At 47.3% G+C, this 23,861-nt stretch overlaps 1 protein-coding gene across 2 annotated transcripts in view; it reads left to right on the plus strand.

The window, feature by feature from the left end:
• Positions 1–19,301, plus strand: part of LOC121589774 — a 46,784-nt gene extending 27,483 nt beyond the window's left edge. The window contains exons 1-5 of one of the 2 annotated variants that reach the window (XM_041908896.1): positions 1,592–1,927; positions 4,545–4,800; positions 14,709–15,218; positions 15,281–16,559; positions 16,838–19,301. In XM_041908896.1, coding sequence (XP_041764830.1) covers positions 4,741–4,800; positions 14,709–15,218; positions 15,281–16,559; positions 16,838–16,860 — 1,872 coding nt within the window. In that variant the 5' untranslated portion in view covers positions 1,592–1,927; positions 4,545–4,740 and the 3' untranslated portion in view covers positions 16,861–19,301. Of the gene's footprint in view, positions 1–1,591; positions 1,928–4,544; positions 4,801–14,708; positions 15,219–15,280; positions 16,560–16,837 lie in introns of those variants that run through there. The other variant, XM_041908897.1, reaches the window with a different exon arrangement.
• Positions 19,302–23,861: the final 4,560 nt, after the last annotated feature.

Genomic DNA, 23,861 nt, shown 5'->3' on the forward strand with positions numbered 1-23,861 from the left:
TAGTGCAAGAGGGAAGGGAAGAAATTAAAAGCAAACGCCACGGCGCCACGATCTTCTTTGCCCCGGTTGTGATCATTGTGGTAAAACTTTGTTCAATGAACGCACGCTACATCCAAACAGTCCATGGTTGGCCGAGCTTTGCACAGTCGAACAACAGGCAAACAAGTGACGTGCAGGTCGTAAAACATGCATCCAGGCGCCAAATAACCCACATCCGGCTCACTAGACGGTATCCGGGTGCAGGCGTGGTGAAATTATGCAAGCCATACCGGCCTACGCCTGTCGATTGACCTGAAGAGGGGAGCGTGTGCAAAAGAAAACACAAAAAAAGAGTATATGGGACACAAAAGTGACGGCAAGTTAAACATGTCGTTCAAGGACAGAAGCGACGAACCCGATTGCGACAGTGAAGGTAAGAAAAAGAAAGTCTTACTACGTCAAAAAGCCCCAGTCTGCTTGGTGTTGATCCCTGATCCCGGATGCTCACACGTTGGTACATCCTGATTGAAGGTTGTCGTTGACAAAATGCTCTCAATTTCTTCCGCCCATGCGTTGTTCCTTCGTGCGGAATACACAATTCACTGCAAATCTATTTGCGAAACCGTTTGAAATTCCTAGGCCAAACACCCTGGGCGCAGCATCGGCCGTAGCACCGACCGAACGCAAAACTTTCTCGTTTGAATGATTTATCAGTGCGCAAACAGCATCACGATCATCATCATCATCATCATCGCCACGTTGATTTGAGAGTCTCGTCAGTTAATAAAAGAAAACTGTATATATAAAAAAAAGAGCGACAACCTTCCCCCGACCATTTTGCTGAAGGTGGAGGTGGTGGCTTTTGGGGAGTTTTCTGGAATTCGATACCATCCCCTCGATCTCCCCCTCCCTTGTCGGGACGGGAGTTACTTTGCGGCGGAGCACCAATGGTGCAAAAAGGAAAAGAAAAGAGCACCACCAACACGGTCACTCACGCAACGAAAATGAAAGTGAGATCACCCGGCAGGGTTTGAGTGTGCTGGGGGCGATCCCCCCGATCCCCCTCGCGAACGTTACTTCTCAACCCCCACCTGCTTCTTAGCCTGCTCGATCGAGTTTCGAGAAAGTTGCCCACACTGCCCGGTGCCGCACACAGCGGCTCACCCTCAGCAGCATCGCTTGCGAACCTTCCCCTCCCAGTTTAGCGCTGCAAGATAAAGCGGGAGCGACGGGGATATTGCCGCACCTTTCTCTCTTCCCGTTGGTACTTTTTTGCTCTCCACCACCACCACTACCACCAACCAGCAGAGAAAGAAGCTGCACGCAAAACGGATGAGTGAAGGCCGCACGGCGAGCACACAGCTTTCCACAGACAGCTTTGCTGCGTGCGTCGCTCGGTGGAACGGGCGGGTGTAGTACTAGCAGTCAAGGGGGGAGAGAAAAGAAAGTCTCGTCTCGACGACGACGAACGAGAGCGAGACAGAGGGAAGGAAAATTGGAAAGCAAGCAAGTGGGAGCTCCGGGCGGGCCGGCGTAACGGGCACTCAGCGCATGCGGCAAAGCGCTCGGCACGGTGCACACCGGTCGGCCAGCGTTCAGTTGAGAGCTACTTTCGAAACGCGACGGTCGCAAACGGAGCAACAGCACGGGTGGTACCACAGTCCGCGAGACCGACGTCCGGAATCACGTCGGCGTCCATCCAGGGAAACAGAGATCGGGTCCAGTTGCTGAGTTTGGAGTGCTAGTTTAGTGCTACCGCTTGGTGGACAGGTCGTACGGGTTTTGTGCGTGTGGATTTTTGTGTACCGGTGCGTGTGGGGCAGGGGCATTGGAGGTGTTTGTGTACGATTGTGCCCGAGGTTAGTGTGTGCCGTGTAGCAGCGCATCAACGCAGTGGTTGCGAATTTCCACACCAAACCAGCGAGCCTGTGCTTTTACATGTTAAAGTGTAAGTTGAAGATCCCGGGAAGAGGGCCCCGCAACTGTGGCATACAGTCCCTCCCCGCCTTGAAGGTTGAGTTAAGCGATGAAGCGATTGTTAGGCTCGATCCGTTGACGTTAATCCCGTTTAAGACGCTCGCACTAATGCGGGGCCCCGGTTGGCAGCCGTTTAAAGCACCGTAAGAAATCACGATCGATCGTGAACGCATGTGGGTGAGGTAGTGAAAATACACTACATTCTCCCAGTGACCCAGATATAACTCACACCGTTTTTCCGCAACAGTTGCAGCACGGGGCGTCGAGCGCTGCGTTTTCGGAATTTTATTACATATTTTTTTATTCGGACCGCGGGCAAGAAACGGCAAACAACAGCTAGTTCGCGAAGCCCCGAGCCAAAACGGTTGCGAGTAGCCGGTTGCGGATGTAGTACACCTGTAGCCTGCACTCGCGTGAAAATGGACGGGCAAAAAACGGTTCGAAAACGCGCAGTGTAAGAGCGGATATTATAGTGCGCAGATGCATTGGAATTGGTTCAAAAATGGTTGATGATATCCTATTTAGCAAATTGTGTGCTTGTGTGTTTATGTGTACATGTGTATCTGTGTAGTGAATATTTAGAATGAATATTTTGGAGGGTTTTATTGACGCTGATGGTTAAGGACGAGATATCTCAACAAACAAAAATGTTAAGCTAAAGCATACCCTGTGACTTGTGGTTTTAGTTCTCTGCTACTTTAAACTTCAAATATCGAACAAAGCAGTAGTGAAAGTGAAATATTACCATGCTGCCTTTTCGAAATTTAATGAAATTAAAATCCTCGGTCATATTGCGCCGAACGCTTGTACTTTGTTGAGTGATCTTTGCTTTCTTAACAGTACGGCACATAGGTCAAATGCTGTGAACTATGGGGAATAACTGGCCCGAGAAACCAATCTTCCATGCCTGTCCGCTACCAAACGTCAGCCAACCACGTGAAAGTGCCGTTTCCGGATGTGTGTGCAGGGTTTTTTTTCGAAATTTCATACCGATCAATCATCAGTCCTCCGTTTGGTAGCAAACGTGTAACGACCAACATCCTCTCCCTTCGACCAAAACACCTGTAAAACGTAGAACATACAATGTTAAAGGCCCCCTTCTCTCGACTAAGAAATATGATGGATTTGTGTGATGTGTGAAAAATGGTGAGGTGGTGAAAAACTTCGGACCCCGAAACGATCGCATTATTGAGGATTCAAACGTAATGTCGAAAGAAAGGTTCGATCGTGACCGCGTGACCGTGTGTGTGTGTGTGTGAAAGTGAATGAATGGCAACTGGTTTGCAGTAGGTGCAGTGCAGCGGAACCGGATCTGCCTGGGACACACAAACGAAAGCACACACACATGCACACGTTTTGAGCGCCATCCCGGCAGAGTGACCTTTTCCCCCAGCAGTGGAGCAGGACTGCCAATGTCCCGATCGTGAAGGAGAAAGTAGACACTGCGGGGACGATTATCTTTGCTCAGTGGTTAGCAGCGCTAAGCGTTGCCTCCGACTTACAGCGTAGCGATTTTAAAATACAGCATCGAGTGCGACTTCCTTTACCAATACTTGTGTTGAAAGAGGTTTAAAATCTCGCTCTTGTTGAAATCGCTCACTGTGTGGAATACGAATGAAAAGAAGAAAAAACACGCACACCACAATTAGACTACAAACAGCTCAATTAGCTTGTCCGCACTCGTTTTACACCACTCGGTCATGATTTGGTAGAAGGAATAAAAGGAAGGCTTGGTTCTCCGTTCTTATCCGTGCCAAATCTCGCCGAGAACCGTGCAATGAGCTGCTGCAAAGTAGCATAAATGGTAGCATAAACAGAAGCGGAGAAACCCGCTAAAGAGCAACTGGTAAAAAAGTGTGCAATAAATATTCGGGGCTCTGGGTTGCCCGTTCCAACTGGGGCTAATTCCAACGCAGTAAATTCCCCGGTTGCCCAAAAGCAGCAGCTGGGTCGTTTCGTAGTTTCGGCTTCGGCGTGTGCATCGTAACATTTTGGCGAATTTGTGTGATGGTCTGAGCCCATTACGTAATTTGTCGCTGTCAAACCGTGTTCGCCGTTTCCGTTGCACGGGTTCAAAGCTCGTGCCACACGGTGGCAAGTAACGCACCGGAGATTTACCGTTCGGTAGCGGAGCGTCTGATGCCGTGCCTTCACGAAACACCCTGAGAAGAGGAGAAGCGCGAAGGTTGCGTGGCTTTGGAAAGGGGATCAGTTTTTTGTACGTGACCATCATGACGCACATACGGAAAACGATGGGCTAAGTAGGCCGGCTTAAGCGCCCTTGCGTTGGCAATGCTTGATTTGCGATACGTAAGCTACGGGACACGATTCTGCTAGCTGAGTGTGTCTTTCAGCGCGTTTAAGATATGATGTTGTCACATTCAGAAAAAAAGGATTGTTTGACACGGCGAAAGCTTAACCGAGCTTAGCTTAATAGTTTGGATACGGATAAGATTAAAAGCATTTTCAGCTGTTTTGTTGGATCAAGCTTAACGGCGTGTGATAGAATCGCTTCCATGTTTCATATCCATATCATAACCAGTGACTAACGCTCCTAATTTTCTCACTTTTCTTCTTTCCTTTCCCAGATAACGGATAAACTGTACCAACTGCTGCCATAGACCGTTGTAGTGCGATATAGAGGAGCAAACATTGTGAACGAAAAAGTAACCGAACGAAACAGGACGTCCGCAAACGAAGCGGCCCTTGCAACAAAACAAACCACGCAGCAACGAACTGCGCGCACGAAAAACTCTGCGACACGAAAAAGCGAACGAAAAAACGATGGGAAACCGAATGCGATCCTTGGTCGCGACGTTCGTGCTACTATTCACAGTACTCGAGGTAAGTCGGGCTGTGGGATCGAAACGAGGAAATGTCCTTCAGGCAATCATAAGGTTTGAGCACAACACAGTACTTCTGGTAATGTATTTCCTTCTCGATTGGCTTCTTTCCCATCGTGCCAAGCCAAAGCAAAAACGCTGGATGGAAAACGAGTCCGGCCGATTGGAATGAAAACGAAAAACAACACATGGCAGCTTTCCACCCGGATAAAAGGCGAACGATCAACAGTTATGGTGGTTCGCTCGCTTGCGTCCGTGGTAGCCGTGGCTGGGCAATCGTTATTTATAATTCGATTTTTATTTCCAGCACATTTCGTTTTTTTTCCTTTGCTCCTTGTACCTTGGTTTAACAGCCTGGAAGGTGCTACCTGTTGCCCTTTCGGCGATTTAGCATTTAGCTGCAATCAAGGCCTTGCTTCAAACTGCGCCGCTGCACATTAATGTGCGGAACGAACTCAATGAGAGGCGGGAGGCCTTTTTTATCCCTCTGCTTCTCCTATCTCTCTGCATTCTCTCTTTCTGTAGAGATGGCCCAGTTTTACACAGATTTACTACATTGAAGAAGAGTGAAGAAGAGTGAAGAAGAGTGGAGAAGAAGAAGCAGGAAGGGTTATCTAAAAGGTTTATTAAAACCGCTTAAGAAGCGTAGGTTCGTGTGTTGGGAAATGTTGGGCTTCTTTTTTTCTGGAATCCTCACAATTATGCGCAGCAGGAAGTGCGGCGCATACAAATCATAAAGCAAGGCGTAAACAAAGTGCCACATTCAGAGTGAGATGTAAATTTAGGTAATTCCGTTCAGTAGCGTTGCTATCATTGCGTTGCGTGCGCAGATCCTTTCTGTTCGATTGCTGGAACCATCACGTAACGCGCGTACGTACGTTTCCTAGTAACAATTAGCCGTTGGTACGCGAAGAGTGTTACACTAACATAATTCGGCACTTGCGCTCATGTTTCGAAGAAAAATACACCATATATTCGTAATGTCTGTCGGATGAGGTTGATAAGCTAGCCAAAGATTGCGTGAGGTCATAATGTGTCTTATGTGATCGTTATCGATTGGACGAGGCTCTGTGCCGCACTCTGTCGTATCATATCGATGCAATCAAGCCGCGTAACAAAGTCAAAAAATAGAAGTAGAGTAACGACTGGGCGGTATTGTAATTACGGGGTATGTTTGTGATGGTATTTGCTCTATGCATGGCGAACAAATTGAAAACACTTTACAGCTAGAATATGAAGTGGTTTTTTAACGAACTAATTGATTTTATGTTTTATATAACAAAAGATACATTATGGTAGAAACATCAATTGAAACAAATGTGAGTTGTAGAAACGATCCTCACGACGATCTATCTCTCCGATATTTTAATGAGACTTTCATAAATGTTACAGCACTCATAAAGCTAGTTAGAAAATCGCCTAGCTGACGAAACACTCGACACCGATGTTTTACTACCTGCCGTGAGCTTTTGAAGCAAATACAACTTTACCGAAATCCGGTGCACGTTATTGGTACACTTTACCGCCTTACCTAGCGCGCGAAAGTCAGTACCATTTTATTGCTCAAGCCCTCAACAGGGCCATAAAAAGCGCGTTCCTCCCCTTAAAAGCTCCAACAATTCATAAACTCATCAACAGCACCAGATCGGTGGTAAATCGGTGACAAAACAAAGAACTATAATGAGCGCCGAGCGAAGAACGGTTAACCTCCTCTTTGGTGGGAAACGCTCGTTCGCCAAGGTCTTCTGCTCCTGCCTGGCCGGGGAAATCCCAAACCCCGCAGCATGCCAACTTTCACCTTCACCTGAAACGCTTTCCAGTGCACGATCCATCGCGCCGGCACTATGCGGTTTGGTTTTCCATGCAGATTGCCGCTACGTGTGACATCGATCGTTCATACTGGGGGGGCTGTTTTCCTTCACCACGTTCCCATCGCGCCGTAATAACAATGGAAGGTGCCGAATGATCGCTGCATTCCGAGCGATCGGCAACACTGCACACACCCTGCACGCACCCGGCAATGTGCACAGACAATCGACAGACTCATTAAAATATAAAACTGCACTGTGCATTATTTTGTGTCACTTTCACCTTTCAGCCATCGGGCGGATATGCACGTGCGAAAAAGTACAACTTATCTAAGGGAAAACTCTCACTACGACAGCCACAACAGCAGATGTGCTCAAAGAAAACTCTTCAAAATGGACTTTAAATCGTCGCCAGTAAATGGGAGAAAATCGGCCCAGCCGACCCTGCCGACGGGATGAACTGAAGTTTGAACGTGTGCTGTGAATGAGCGAAAATAGAAGAAAAGTGGGGTTTCCCTTCTACAATTGCATTATTTTCGCTGCTTAGTTTTGTGTGCCACTTTCTTCACTTGCTTTTAATTGAATTACATTCAATCGGGAAGTCTCACTCTTAGCTGCCTGTGCACTTTTGAATGTTTTCATTATTTACCCTCTCGCACAGTGCCGAACGGTGGTCGATTAGATTACGGGAAGCAGATTAGCAGTTGCAATTTTATATGCTGCATTATGCTGGGATCTTGTTATGTTCCCTATTCTACGTTTACAGTCCTCCATTATGTTTTATGTTATCTCACGCAACAACCACACAGAGCGCCAAAACACATCCCACCAGCTTAGCTGCGTCCGAGCATGGGAGAAAGAGTTTAGGCTTTTCCCTATTTTCTATTCTTCTTCTTGGCGTGTCGGTATTCGGTTACCCGGTTCTGCTCGTTACCTTGAGGTCGATTATTTGTTTCACCGCTAAATAGCGGTTTATGGGAAATCTCACCCAACTGTTCGTGCATTCTCTCCATGATGAAACCAAAAAGCATACCACGACAAGTGGATCGATGGTTCGTGTTCGCTTTGCTTTATCGCTTGTTTGCAAATTCTATCGGTATTTGGTTTACCAGTTTTTTTACTGATTTATACGAGGGAGCGAAATAGGAATAGATCAAAAGAAAATGAGATAATTAGTGCAAGATTAGCACAGGCAAGCTTTGTTTTTAGCATTTTTTGCATTCACTTTGGCATTAATTTACGATAATTCGATACAATTCTGCCATAAATCACATTTAATCAATCTTGATTAAGTAAATCATCGATTTTTCTTTTAAAGAAGTGAAAAAAGTATTGATCATGCGCACCGAAACGACGGGTATGATTATTTCTCCTTTTACATTTTTGTATCGTGCTTTAAACTTTCGAAACATTGAAGCAATAAAATATCCTTAATATGGTCACAACATTCGATAAATAAGCCTTAGCTTTTTATGGAATATAAATCCAGGCGGAAACAATGATACCAGTTTCGAAAGTGCCAATAAATAATCGGGATCGAAGGTAGCACGCACTAAACGAGCAACGGCTTCGAGGTCCTGTGTTTTGATGCTATAAATCGTACCCAGATTTTACAAAGAGCTTGTGCTCCATAAATTGTTTTACCCAAAACCCCAAAGAAAGCTTATATGGCGATACTCAAGTCTAGAACAGCAAACCATCTTTTTAAGCCCTTTTTTTTTACTCGTAAGTGCGTTCGTTGAAAGGGAAAACGGGTCGCCCGTTTCGCAAGTTCTTCAACTCTTGCCTTTGCAGTGAAAGTGTACTGGCTCTCAACAGAACGGCCACGAACACTGTCTGGCTTCCCTGTCGTTGTCGTGTTTCTCCCTCCTGCCCCCTGCCCATTGAAGACATGCTGGTGGGCTTCGACCCAGTGCAACTTACTCAATACGCCCCGATGCACCCGACTGAACCCGTTATAAATGATATACGATTACATCAGCATGACCTAATTTAATTTCCGTTTGACCATCTGCTGCCTTTATCGGGTTTCGAAGTTTGGCTAGTGTTTCAGATGACGCTTTTTGGTATCCCTGTTCAAGGACCACATTTGCTTATGGTTTGTTTCAAGGCTTGATGTATATCAAGTGTGAGTGGTGTAAGGAATCAGTAAAAAAAGACTCAAATGCTTATACTTTTACAGTCTTTAATAGACACGCATATACATATATGAAGCTGCCAAACATCAACACACACCACTACAGGTAGCGGTAACAGTAACGCATTAGAAATCGGCTGTTAACCGATCGCATCGCAGCAGTTCCGCTCCACAAACAATTGCTTTCCACGCCACAACACCGAAGGGGAAAAGCAAAGATGCAACACACGATCGTGTGAGCTGTTGTTTTACTTCCTTCCGTAGGAGAAAATTTGAAAATTGCATTCATTCGGAGTTCCCCTTGGGCATGCCCGGTGCAAAGCGCCAGGTGAAAAGCGCCAACGGTAGACGAGCGCCGGGTTTGGTGAATTTATTTACCTTTGCTCACCAGCTTCACAACATACATAGGCCCTGTTAGACGGGTGAACAAAACGGGCAGACTCTCTAGCGCCACAGCGTGCACGACGGAGAAACGTCTTTCGTCTTTCCAGCCGCTTGTGATGATTTGTGAATCGTGTTGCTCATCAGGGAGGGTTCGTCGCTTTGGCGGCATTTCGATCATCGGACGCGCGAATGTGTGTCCGCAAAGCCGTACGCGCCAGGGAGAAACTTTGCCCCGGCACAGCGAGAGTTTGTGTACTGCGACACTCACACAAAACTTTCACTTTGCTTTCCACTTCACGGCACGGGCCACGGCTGTCGCTCGTGTCGAAATCGGCAATCGGCCGGTCTGCATGAGTGTGCTGCCACACCACACTCGTATAGGGAGTGTCCATACGGCGGGATTAGAACCGCAGTTTCATTCGGCAAACAAGATCTCGCCACGGTTAGTGGCTGTATGCTGGCAAACACACATACACATATGTATGGAAGGAGGTGGCGTGTGGTTGCGCGCCAAACACCTGTCGGGAAGGATTGCGGTTGAGCAAGCTGTCATTCTTTGCCTTTCGCTGCGGCCATTTCTCTCGCGTCAAACCAAATCGACAAATCAAGCGGACGATCTTTGATTTATGATAATCCTTTATTTTGGCATTGGCCTGGAAAGTCATTAGCGAAGGGTGTTGTGTACAATGTTTTACTGAATAGACCATTTATGGGCACCTGATTGATGTTTACTTTCGATGGCTAGCAAGCCTGAACAGGACGAACGGTTGGGTTTTATTTTCCAATAACTCCTATCGATGATCGATTGTAGCAATTTTGATGCTGAATGCTAATTTTGTGGGCTTTCTTTTCATTCTTTCGTGGGCAAATTGAATGCGTGAAACTATTTCCCCCCCTTTTGATGTATTCGTCCAGTCCATTGTGATGTACTGTGTCTTCAACTTCCGCCATCCGGTCTGGGGCTGATTAAAATGATGTCAAATCACCACCCCGCACCCATAACAAGCCCTAATCATGGGTGTTGATTTGGTTTTGGAAACACTCCCCCCAAGAGTAATCTGCAATAAACTACTATTAAATCATTCACCAGCAATTAGCGTCCGGAATCGATTTTTGATCAGCGGGCCGGTTTTTGGATCATGCCGGCCGTACCCAGAAAAGCGCTTGATAGTGCTCGATAGTCCGGTGTCATGGTGTGGCAGCTTTCAAAGGTCCACCCATCCGCTTAAGCGTCTACATCACCGTTTTCGATCGTTCTTCGCACAACCCTTTAACGAATTTCGCTATTTTGGATACAATGACCCAGTTCCTATCGAAACGATCTTCGCCATATGCTTGGAGGTTTCGGCAGAAACATGCACGACGACACACATGCACACCCTCACCCCAGGGAAGCCATGTTCGGGCCACCCCGTTGGCAGTTGGGAAGGACAAGAAATTAATTATTCCAACCAGGCCGCGGGTTTCACTGCGGTGGGCGCCGCCGCCTGTTGACCGCGGTGAAGGAGAAATGGATGGATCACTTTTTCTTTCAATCATGCTATCTATGTGATGAGGGTTGGCAGTGAAAACAGGATCGTTCAGTCATTTACACTGTCATTAGGGTAGATGGGGGGTAGATGCCAGTCCACTGCCTATCGTTTGCACGATTGAGGCGATCTTTTTTCTCTCTCTCCTTTGCCTTTCTAGGACGAACTGGGTGTGTAAAAGGTAACACTGAAAGAGGAAGTACAGGAATGTGACAACCTATGGGCTCGTCATCAATCATGCTAGCTTAATGTGGGATGGTGCGAAGCTTTTTTTTGTTCATTTGAAAACAACTGTCACCAAATATTATACTTTTGTTACAGTTAAACGCCAATGTAAAGGCGTGTATGTAGGTCACGCACTTCTAATTTATTTGGAAATATCTTTGAAAAGTACTTTCAGTACAAAGAAAAAGCCGTTAAACTTCAAATTCGAAGTACTGAGTACTCAATTGAACCACTCCAAATACATAGAATTGGAAGATAAATAACATTTTCTCAATGTTTCCTGCTCTCTCGGCTCTTCTACAATGTAACTTCCTGGTCATCGTAATTGAATCACAGTACCAGTTCCAGCACAGTCTCCACATGCTCTCTTTCTCCTCCTCCTGCTTATGTAGGCCAATAAGTATGTAAATCCAACTCGGAAACAGATTATCGATCGGTTGATCGATAATTAATGCAAACACATCGCACCATTGACAGGCTCAAGCACACTCGGGCGCATCCATTGACAACTCGTTCGCTCGATCACTGATCGATTAGTCGACAGGTTAATGATCACTTGCCGGTATGGCTGTTTACTTAGTGAGCGTAACCAACCATTTCACTCACTTTTCACCCCTACAAGCAAGCGGGTTGGAGGAAAAGAAGAAAAAAATAACGGCAACGGCATCCCTAATTATTTCCGATTCAATCAGCTAATTGACTGAAGGAAAGTATCCACAGAGAGGACACAAAACGGATTCCAAAAAAGTATAACTTCTTTTTTTTGCAAAACAACACAAATCGTACCGCAAATGCAACTTGCTTCTGCGCAAAGCCAAACCTGCCTAAAGTGATACTGATGTGTGTAGACTCGTTTTGCTGCTCTTGCCCGACAGGTTCGGAATTGTCTACACTCACTCTCGCTGAAGGTGTCGGCTACTTTTCTTAGCACCCATTTTCTCTGTCTTTCTCTCTCTCTCTCTTAAACACACTCACACACACTCGCGTGGTATGATTCCAATCCAATCAAAAGCCACGTCCACGGAGGGATTTAGCTATCTGTCACTTTGAAGCGCTCCGGAATTCCGGACACCGGCGACACTGCCTTCCCCCTCAGGGACATTACCCTGAGCCACCACCAGGCGGTTCGCTGCACCGCCGTGCGTGTGGCATCGGTTTGGCATCGATTCGATTCAGTTCGCCCGGCACACGTCGAACGGTGGGGCGATGGGGAAGCAAATCGAAGAAGAAAGTGTAACGACGACGACGACGACGATACTAGCGTTTTCTAGGGCACAGCCTGTCGAGCTTGTGCCCGCAATTATGACCATACCTGTCCGTTGGTGCACCGTTGGTGCACTTGGAGTGCATTTTCACGGGTAGGGGGGTGGGTAGGTTGTTTTTACGTAAAACCGTAGCCAGGCTGGTCGATGCAAACGCATCGCCGAGTGCGGAGCAACATTGGCTACATTGAAGGGATGATATAGAGATACGGTTTTACGGTTGGATAAAAGACGGAGAAAGCGATTTGAATAATGCGTTGCTGAGTGGAATTAACTATCGAGAAAGAAAAGGTTCGCTAAAGGCCTTGGTGGAAAAGGAATCTGGCTGTAGGTTAAGGTTTTAGCGCTCAGGCTACGCTTGTAAGTAGCGCTCAAATCTCTGCTGCCTGTTTTTGTACTAAATTTTTGCAAAAGCTTCGGTAAAGCGCAGCAATCAGGGGAGGGTGGAAGACTCCCGTGACTTGCACACACTGATGATCTAGTGTATGATAATGTTTGCATCGTAATTTGCCCTTTCCTGTGGAAGTAGAAAGCCGGCCACAGTCGGTGGTTCACCGGATGTTTTGATGCACTGCTCACAAACACGCACGCAGCTCAGCCGAGCCCATGTTGTCGATGCACGATCTTCTACTACTGTCAGAAGAACGGCTGTGAGTAAGATTTACCATCTCTACCAGGAAGCTACCTCAAAGAACCCTTCAAATGAACGATCTTCGTCGCTTTAATGTGCCTCGCTCCGAAATCAGCCAAACAAAACGGCATTAAATCAATCGGCACATATAATAATGGACCGAAGCGCCTCTTCCCAAACGCCTCCGTGTTCGTGAGTGTGCATTAAGCATGTTCGGTGGGCGGAGAGATTGTTTTTTCCTGCCCGACCGACCGCTCAAGTGTTAACTTCCCAGCAAAATCGTTGGGCTCACGTGGTATTAGATGCTTTTTTGTGTGTTGCTGTTGAATAGCAGGATAGTCAACTTTCTTCACGCCGGCCCCATCTGTAATTGGGTTATCAGTCACGCATCTTTAAACCCGAGGTGGATCTGCCGCCGGGCAGCGAAACTGTTCGTCAAAATCGAATTAAAGCAAAAGCAAGTAGGAGCAATGGGGTGGAGACTGTTTTTTCCCGCTCTATGGGCGTATGGGTAGTACCGAACGGTTTTGAGGAACAGTAGCTTGTTTATCTGCTGGAGTGACCCAATTATGTGGCGAGAGTCTTTGGCGGATTGTTTGGCGCAACAGACGCAAACGTTGCACTGTGCGGCTGAGAGGAGCGGAATCGGAGCGCATCTTACGGTTAGTGGATGTATGAATCTGGAGAAATATCGATTTGCTTTACTAAAGAATCCACTAGATGGTGCTGCGATCGTCATGAAGATTTTGATAGAGACAAACACTAATGTACTAAGAAAGTGTTTTGGTACCTTTTTAATGTTTTATTTTGACTTTTAAGAATTGCAATTGAGTGTAAGAATAAGTTTTAATATAGATAAATATTGTTTGCTAAACAATAAAAAAAAATCTATACGAATGTTTGAATGTCTCACGACACTACCCAAACAGTAGATTTCGGAACACGTACGGCAACAGTTTTGCAATGATGTTCGTGAGCCTAAAATCTTCAGCCGTACCGTCTAAGATACGATGAAGAGAAAGCGCATCAACCACGTGTGGACCGACCGTACGGTACTGCAGCAGACCAACATCACCGCTGGAATGCTCACAACGTACGCATAGGCTTACCACACACATCCAGAAGGCCGTTCGCGCACTTCCACACAGCCTGCGGTCGGCCATACGGCTGCCGCCTAAACAAGAAAGCGCAAGGAAAATCTGTACCGGTTTCATTTAATTACTGCTGTGCTGTGTTACCTTTTTTTCCTCCCCCATCCGCTTCCTCGCTCGGTGACGACTCATCGACTCGTAAAGAAAATGTGGCCGGTGTTTTATTAGCGGCCTGCTTCTCCGGCTGCAGTTGGACACCGGGTATGATCGCTGGACCGTAATGGTGTTCGGTATCGTTAAGGCGGGCGGTTCGGTACGACGTACGGTACCGGTCCAGTTGACGAGGGCACAAGAAAGGAGGCAGGAAAAAAGCATGCATCTTTCCCCGGTTGGTGGAGTTTTGACGAGAAGCGGCAAAAAAAAACACACACACACATATATATACACAACTACGCATCACACATTTGGGAAAGCGATGTTGCGGCTCTCACGGGCCGGTTGGCAAATGAAAGCGCAGCACAGTGCGCACCATTTCCATCGCCCTGTTGCAACTTCGCATCCCCGCAATGCTACGGCGCACATTGCACGGACAGGCGGACGGGAATAAATTGAATCCAAGCATTAATTCGCGCATAGAAATGGAAATTGCAAAGGGAAAATAGAAAGTACGCGCGCTCTGCGCTCGCGTTTGTTGCATTGGGACGAAGACAATTGAACGAAAATGAACGAAACACCGTAGAGATTGTAAGACACAAACAGACACACACACACAGACACACACGACTGGCAAAGTACTAATTCGTTACGTTACTAATAACTTCGCTCTTGATTTCTTTTCACAGAATGTCCACTGTGATGCACCGTTGGTCGATTCGGCAGCGCTGCCGCTGGAACACAGAGCCGTCTACGGTCCGCCTGCACCCTCACCAGTATACGGTACGCCTGGTTTGCTGAGTGGCGGCGGAGGTAGCGGCGGCCTGATCGGGGGCGGCGGCGGTGGCGGCGGCGGAGACGACCCGTGGCCACTGTCCGCCTCGAACGACAGCCCGCAGATCAAGCATCTGCAGGTGCAGTGCGAAAAGACGCACATGCGCGTCAACATCGAGTTCGACCGGCCGTTCTACGGCATGATCTTCTCCAAGGGCTTCTACAGCGATCCGCACTGCGTGCATCTGAAGCCGGGAACCGGCCACCTGAGCGCCACCTTCGAGATCTTCCTGAACAGCTGCGGTATGTCCAGCTCGGCCAACCACAATGCGGCAAGCTTCGGCGGTCCGACACCGTCCGGCAGCTACGTCGAGAACACGATCATCATCCAGTACGATCCGTACGTGCAGGAGGTTTGGGATCAGGTATGTATTGGTGGACGCGCAGCGTTGATGGGCCGTGGCGCTAACGACAATGTCACTTTCAGGCCCGCAAACTCCGCTGCACGTGGTACGACTTCTACGAGAAGGCGGTCACCTTCCGGCCGTTCCAGGTCGATATGCTGCACGCCGTCACGGCCAACTTCCTGGGCGACAACCTCCAGTGCTGGATGCAGATCCAGGTCGGCAAGGGCCCGTGGGCGTCCGAGGTGTCGGGCATCGTGAAGATCGGCCAAACGATGACGATGGTGCTGGCGATCAAGGACGACGAGAACAAGTTCGACATGCTGGTGCGCAACTGCGTGGCCCACGACGGCAAGCGCGCCCCGATCCAGCTGGTCGACCAGCACGGCTGTGTGGTGCGGCCGAAGATTATGAGCAAGTTCCAGAAGATCAAGAACTTCGGCCCGTCCGCGTCGGTCGTTTCGTTCGCCTACTTCCAGGCGTTCAAGTTCCCCGACTCGATGAACGTGCACTTCCAGTGCGTGATCCAGGTGTGCCGGTACAACTGCCCCGAGCCGAAGTGTGCCGGCGGCGACTACGGACTGCCAGCGCTGACCGGTAACGGCATCTCGGGCGAGTACGGTGCACCGGGCCCGCTGAGCGGCGAGTACGGACCGCCGCACCTGTCCGAGTACGGTGTACCGCCAGCGGCCTACCCGGACCCACGCCACCCGTCCGACGCGTCCGGCGCGTACTCGGAGAACCAGGACAGTGTGGTGCCGGCCCCGCAAGCCCAAACGTCCGCCAACTCGGCCGAGAACAAATCGGACGGCCCAGTGAACGCTAACGATCGCATCGAATCGCAGCCACAGTCCGCGAACCCGTCGTCCAACGACATCCACGACCACATCAACATGCCGCCACCGCCGCCACCAGGCCAGACGTCGTACGTCACCGTGACCAAGCAGCAGAAGAAGGACGACGGGCTGTCGGGCGAGAACAGCGGCAATCTGGTGAGCCTGGGCGGACGGCCCCGCTCGGTGGAGGGACTGGACGATCTGCGCGGTGTGCGCCGACGACGGGACACGATGTCGGTGGTGATCCGGCCGCGCATCTACAAGCGCGACGCCCAGGAGATGACGGACGTCAACACCGAGCGCATCATCCAGGTGGTGGCACCGGGAGACGTCAACTTTGCGCTTAACAACGCGTCCGGCAACGAGACGGTCGTGATCCAGTCGCAGCGAACCGTCGACCCGGAAACGATCTGCATGTCGGTGCCGAGCTTCGTCGGCGGACTGGTGATGCTACTGCTCGTGCTCGCCGTGGCGTCCCTGGTAGCGGCCTTCCTGTTCGTGCGCGTGCGACACTTCGACCGGAAAGGTACGTCCGCCAGCCGCCGACCGCACTTTGTACTGTCGGAGCTGTGGACCTAAGGCGCAGGCAGCGAGATGTCTCGACTTCCTTTTCTCTTTTTGGAACAGCTCATCTTATCTATCTTTTCTTTTCTCTCTTTCATCGCACGCAAACGCCACCCGGTTCGTGTGGACCTGGATTTCGGATTGCACTCTTCAATCATGTTGTGGGACATCACACATCACCCTGGGATCCATGACGCACTCCACGCACCGCACTTGCGCACTCATTCTGAACCCTCACAGGCAATCCCTTCTCCGGACACTAAGCGACGAACCCCGTCCGTGGGTCGGTCCTCGTGTCCCGAGCGACCCTTGACCCCGCATGAAGCTCGGGAAAGTTGCTCCCTCCGTTCTGCACCTTCGCCGGAGCATCTTCATCCTTCATCTGAAAACATCTTTCGGCACCGGGCTCACTCTGCAGCTTGAACACTCCTGTTACCTGAGCACCATCTCATCCTAGAGAGCAGTTGCTCGTTCGCGCGTCACGACAGTGCGGTCTAGTGCAGGGAAAGGAAAGGAAGCTTCTGGGGAGGTCGATACTGCAGTTCGAAAGACAAGGACGAGGGACCGTTGTGAAATCGTACGAATTGAAATCTACTACCACTCTTCGCAGTAATCGCACCGCAACCGGGTGACGATCGTGGCTGCTCCAACAGTTCGCGAAGATGCGCTAAAATCCAATCACTCTCCCTTCTTCCTCCAACCGTGTAGCCTAGCAACCGTCTAACAACCTCATTTCATCGTCCCCTTTCCGGTCCGTGCCCGCGCCACCATTAACACGATTGCCTCTTAATTTATTACGATTATTATTATTATATTATTATTATTATCGAATCGGTTAATATGATCGCGAACGAGTTCCCTCTATCATGCCCCTCTCCCTCAGGCAGTCCTTTCAAGCTGCTTCTCTTGCGCTTATTGTACGATACCAAACGATTGTGTATTACCATACCACCAACATTTAATTTATTTGCTCCACCACCCCGTTCCAAACTCGCAACTCGATACTATCATCCTGTACATCTTCATCCCAACCGATCCAAACCGATCCACTTCCCTCATCTCCAGCGCTTCCTGTTCGGAGGCGCTTTTTGCTTGCGCTGTGTGTGACAGTGAGTTCTGCCGCAAGGGCAAGGGCATTAGCGAAGAGAAATCTTTTGCTCATCTCACAGTGACACAAAGCTTGGACAGATGAACAGACCATGGGCAATAGGTGAAGGCATCCCTAGGAAGAAGGGTTTGGGCCGACTTTTGCCCTTTCTCTCTCTCTCGCCCTCTCTCTCGTTCTTCGACGATGTGCTGGTTAGTTTGTAAAGGCACTTATTATAGTAATTATCACCATCACCCATCAGCTTATTCATTGGGGAGAATGTCGTCTCCATTTGGTCGTCCTCTTAGCCTTCTCGCGGCGTGGGAGGACATCCTCACGGACACGGACATTCGAGCTTATGAAGGACGTGTATCTTTGCTTCAAAAGAGTATTTATTTAATCTCCCTAATTTTCTGTCTATTTTTCTTAGTCACCACGTTCCTTTTTTCGTTGGTCTGTTTTCACCCACACAACTACACACACACACACACCTCCTCAAACACAAGCAAACTACGAGGTGTACTACTGCGTGAGCGACGCTTTTCTGTTTTTCATCGCTGTTTTTCACGCACGCACAAAAACGGTTGATTATGTTATGTTATTTGGATATTTTGTGTTTTGGCTTTTGCTTGGTGCACCTTTTTCTGTACCATTCTTCACTGTTTCCCCCCCTCATCATTTTACCCGTACATATATAAATATATATGGAAAGAAAGCAGGCGGTTTAGAGTGTGTTTAGCTTTTAAAATTTGACCGTTGGCTGGATGTCGCCCCTAGTCTTAACGGAGACGTTCGGTGCACCGGTTCAAGAGTTTAAATACGCGACATGACTTGAAGCTTCCGCTTGGCGCTAAACCGTGCGCAAACGCAAAAAGGAAACGGATGCCGCAAAGCAAGGCGGCACGCCGTCGCAACGTCAAACTGCAACACGAACGTTCGATACGTAGAATTGAAATAGGGTTAGGATGTAAGCATTCCTGTTGGAGTGAAAAGGAGTACGAAAAATGGATCGACCGCCCGTTTGCGGAGTCACTATATCCACTCCCCCTCTCTCCGGTCCAGTACTGTACGAATAGTTTTTGGTGATTGTGCTTGATAACAGTATTTTTTGTGTTTTTTTTTGTGTTTTGCTCCCCATGCAAAGGGGCCGTAAAAGATAAGGTGTAAAAGCGCAAAGGTGTGGTGTGTGGTGCGAGCTGAGGAAGCATAGAAAAAGGCCACGAACGCGTAACGCGAGGGCGAGAAAAGTTTTGTGCAAAGGAGATGAAAAAAAAAAACAGACAAAAGCAAAAAAGTTTGAAAATTTGCAATAGGACGAAGCACGAACTGCAGTAATGGTTAGGGTTGACTTGTGTTCTGGATTGTTTTCTTTTTAGGAATGTGTATCATTTTTGTTTTGGTTTATTGTTCAATTTCCATTTCTAGCTCGCCAAAACTCTAGTGGAAACAGGCAGTTAACAGGGTGTGTTGTTGTGTGTATTGTAAAACTCGTGAAATCCGTTGATCGAGCAGTGCGTAGTTGCGGGTACTACTTCCTTGCAAATATCAGCGACGTGGATATTATTGTAAATATTTATTGAACAGAAAGATAGTTGAAGAAAATAAAGTGATTAGTAATGAAAGACTATTGTGTATCGTTCTTGTTTGTTGTATAATAGCTTAACTACTCTAGTATTGAACTATGCTCTGTAATATTGCACGCTGCCTTGCCTAATATCACAAAAGATTTCAAAATATTACTTACTTACTTACTTATTCGGCGCTACAACCGCTTTGCGGTCTTGGCCTGCCTCAGGAGTGTCCGAAACCGCTCACGGTCTCGCGCCTTCGTCTGCCAGTCCGTTATCCCGGCCTTAATGGCGGACACTTCCACGCCACCTCAGTTTGGGCCTGCCATGCCTCCTCTATCCTTATGGACGGCCTAAAAAGACTTTATGGGCTGGATCGTCCGTTTCCATGCGTACAACATCGCCTGCCCACCGGAGCCTATGCGAGCTGGATACGCTGCATGACAGTGAGGTCGTGGTACCACCGACAAACCGACTTGACACTTCGAACAAAATGAGCTTCAAATGTTGTCTCCTTATTTCAAATGAAAATACGTTAAACACTAGCGCCATCTCTATAATGATTCGCTTACTACACTGACACAGAGAAGAAACTGCTAAATCCCCTTTTTGTTTTTCTTCGCAAATTCCAATGCGTATTGTTTTATGTACTTCTCACATCTTTTGCATTGATTTGGAAACTTATAAAATGATTTTCCTGGGTGTTTTGTCCAATAATTCTCACAAAATCTTGCCTCACACTTCCTTCGCAATTTGTATTTAGAAAAGTTATTTACATCGAAGCAGCAGTGAACAGAGTTTACTTTGACAGAAGCAATCGCCTCACTGGTAAATGACAGTACTTTCGTGTGGGACACTTTTGTAACGCCAGTGTCACGTCGGTTTGTCGGTGGTGGTACACCTTGTATAGCTCGTCGTTATATAGGTTCCTCCAATTTCCTTTTACACATACTGGGCCAAGTATCCTTCTGAACATCTTCCTCTCGAACGCGGCTAAGAGGGTTTCGTCAGATTTGGACAGTGTCCATGTCTCAGAGGCGTATGTGAGTACCGGGACTATACGTATATGCTATATAGTCCCAACTTCGTCCGCCGCGACAGGTTCTTTGAGGTGAACTCCTTTCTCAGCCTGTAGAATGACCGGTTGGCAGCCAGCATCCTTGAGCGCAACTCAGCTTCCAAAATATTACATACGCAATAATAAAGACGGGCGCGTGATACAGTCGTCAACTCGCACGACTTAACAACGTCTGAGGCCTTCATGGATCAGAGGATCCTGAGAACTGATTATCTGAATGCGTGGTTTTAATTAAATCCTGAAAGCCTGTATAGGTACGACCGTGTCCATTGTTACACCAAAAAGAAAAGAAGGAGAACATACGTAATAAATCCTGGAGACGTTCGAATCCCAACCGGACCAACCTCCCGTTGCAGTCGACTATCCGGTAGTGCATTACTTATGTTTAGGAACCATGTAAAACCCGACATGAAGAAGATCATCTTGTAGATGTAGTCATTCAAAATAATCTTTTCCAATAAAAATGTGGTTAAAATACATAACGTTTCTTGGTTTATTGCTGGTTAGTTATTGTTCGTCTTTTTGTTGGTTTTCTAGTTGTGGTTTTGTTGATTTTGAAGGTCTCTTCAACACGACCAGAAAGTAAAACAAAATACACGTTACAACAGGAGTGTATAGATATTGAATTTAACTTTGTTTATAGCTATCGTAGCATTCTTACCATGTATTTAATTTTAATCATATGAATCGATTTGAAAAACACGTTTGCCAAGCACTGTCCACGGCCTTCATAATGGCGCCATCTATATGGAAGTAGCGAAACTATATTTCGTTCTTCGTACAGATGGCTTATGCAGTGCTCTAGCAAATGCCGTATACAGGTAATCCCCGAGATACGCGGTACCTCTTACGCGCAGATGCGGAGATACACGGTTTTCTAAATTCTAAAATCAATTGTCAAATGCAAATAATTTCCCTTTTAATTAAATTTAAAAAATCATTCAAAAATTTTCTAAATTATAATCTTTAGTCAGAATTACATCGAATAATTAATTTAGTGGCTGAGACCACCCTCTCTCTCCTTCTCTCTCTTTCTCTCTCTCTCTCTCTCTCTCTCTCTCTCTCTGTCTCTCTATCTCTCTCTCTCTCTCTTGTTGGCCTGCTCACGATGGAGCACGTCGTCGTGACATGGCTCGGTCAACATTTTTTCTCGAGGATGCTCAGTCCAGACCAGATCTCCGATAGATCTCGCTTCACCTGATCCAGCCATCGAGTTCGCTGTGCTCCCGTGCGCCTTATGCCGCACTGGGGATCGCTGTCGAACACCTTCTTGGTGGGGCATGTGTCCGGCATCCTCATAACATGCCCCAGTCATCGTGTCCTACCAGCCTTCACCTCCGCTAGGGTGCTCGATTCGTCGTGCAGGTACGGCTGAGCTGCACGACGAATCGAGCACCAAAACGGAGGTGAAGGCTGGCAGGGCCATTCGAGCTCCATGCTCGAACACACCGCCAAGGTTAACTCGGAGGATGCACCGCTCAAACACGCCAACAACGTTTGCATCTTCCGCTCGAATGATCTAAGGCTCCATGGTCGACCTTCAGGCGAATCAATGAGCGATAAATCTCCCATTTAGTGCGGTCTTCAAGTCTTCTGAATCTCAGCAGTCGGTAAAGCCCATTGTTGACGGCGGAACTCGGGCCAGGCCACGCGAAGGAAAGGCCTTCAGTGTCCTGAGATCCAACCGAAAACAAATTTATATAAAGATGGGTTTCTGCCCGAAAGGAGTTACCAAAATAAATTGTACATTAAACCTTCGGCTAGTGTTCGCGGTTCGTGGGAACCTATGCTTCGAAAGTGGCACAATTCATTCAATAACTTTTCGGATGGGGGCAGAGGGACCCGGATGAGACCTAAAGAAAAACCTAGGAAAGGCCAAGACGTTCAAAGAAAATCGAGACGTTTTCCGTTCAGTTTCTAAATTAGATCTAACGTTTATTTGACAAAATTGGTTCTTATATACTGTTGTGGACAGACCGCTGCCTCATCCTGAGGGCTCACTGTTGACAGCAGGGCTGTCATCCTGTGACGTCCTCAGTGAGGATCGCGGCGCGAGCAGGACCAGTCGTCCTCTCCCCGCATTGCGTGTGTGTGTGTGCGTTTCTATTTATATACGTGTTTATTTATTACCATACCAAAGATAGGAATAAAACCATATTCTGTTTGTGCCGTACACCACCGTCTACTATGTCTCATTTGTGCGGACACAACATATACTAACATTTCTGATGGTGTTTTGTTTATACTTCAATTCCACGCATTCTAGATTGATCCTAAAAACACTTGAAATTTTATTACGTCTTCGTTTGGGTCGATAACTGAAATATACATGCACATATGCATGTTTTCGTTCTTCATGCATTTTTTCTCCGGTCGTTCTTCATGCATTTCTGTCCTCCTACGGGGTGCACCAGATCTAAAATATTTTTATTACCCTACGCGTTGGTCGAGTGGCTTATGCTTATCGATGAACTCAAGAAACGGGCCATTCCCAAGATGTATGTTTATTTAGACCAGACGATCTCGTTCTCATACGATAAGTTACAATAGCTTCGAATTTCTACCCAAACTTAGCCGTTGCAAATGAAACATTTCGTTGCAATTTAAAATTCATCAACTCAGCCGTTGCAATTTAATAATCGCCTCAAACCTACCCGTTGCTGCCGCAACACCCATAGTATGCACGATGCCCCTGCACAATGCGCCTCTGGCTTTATCCAATTCTTGCTGCTTCGCGTTTGAATCGGGTGTACGTCTCACACACCTTCGCTACTGCGCTTATTGTACCTCAGAGCTTGCCTCAGACCCCTATGTGATTTGAAAGATTCGATAGTCTCACGTTGCATTGCACCCCATTCATTGTGGTCTCTAACAGCCGGATCAACTTTTCAGGAATGTAGTACCGCAGCATGATGTTCCATAGCTGATTCCGGTATATCTGGAACATCCCATTACATGTTAAATTACATGAAAAGTATCTGTAGTTTAGCTCGAAATAGCGTGATTCGACATACGCAAAATTCTGAGAACTCGGAGCCAACCTGTACTACATAAGCGACACGACATGGAAAGCATGACAGGATGATTATAAAATAGATTTTAAATATTTCCACGCACCGTCTTTTATTAAATATTGTTGACATTTAAAAAAATCCAATGAAATAGTAAATAGTTCGTAAATCATTTAAAAAAAATATATTTTTTTTAAAGCAGACCATTTACAAGATTCAGCAATAGAAATAGCAACCGGTTGAGCAGCACTGCAATCGCACGGCAGAGCGAACCCTGCAAACTGTCAGATTTCTCATAAAGCGTTTTCTCGCTGTTCGCTATTCCTAATTCCTAATAAAAACAAAATGTTTTTTGCCTGCACAACATTTGCGTCGAATATTTTAAGTGAAATATAAAATGAAGAAAAATGGAAATTTCAACCAAAACAGATGGTAAGTCAAGCAAAAACAGATCGTGAACAATGTTCTCGGCACAGTTCTCGCGTGACGAAAGCTGCGCAGGTGGAGAGGCCACTTCACC

Source organism: Anopheles merus, chromosome 2R, assembly GCF_017562075.2.
Source record: "Anopheles merus strain MAF chromosome 2R, AmerM5.1, whole genome shotgun sequence".
NCBI classification, from domain to species: Eukaryota; Metazoa; Arthropoda; class Insecta; order Diptera; family Culicidae; genus Anopheles; species Anopheles merus.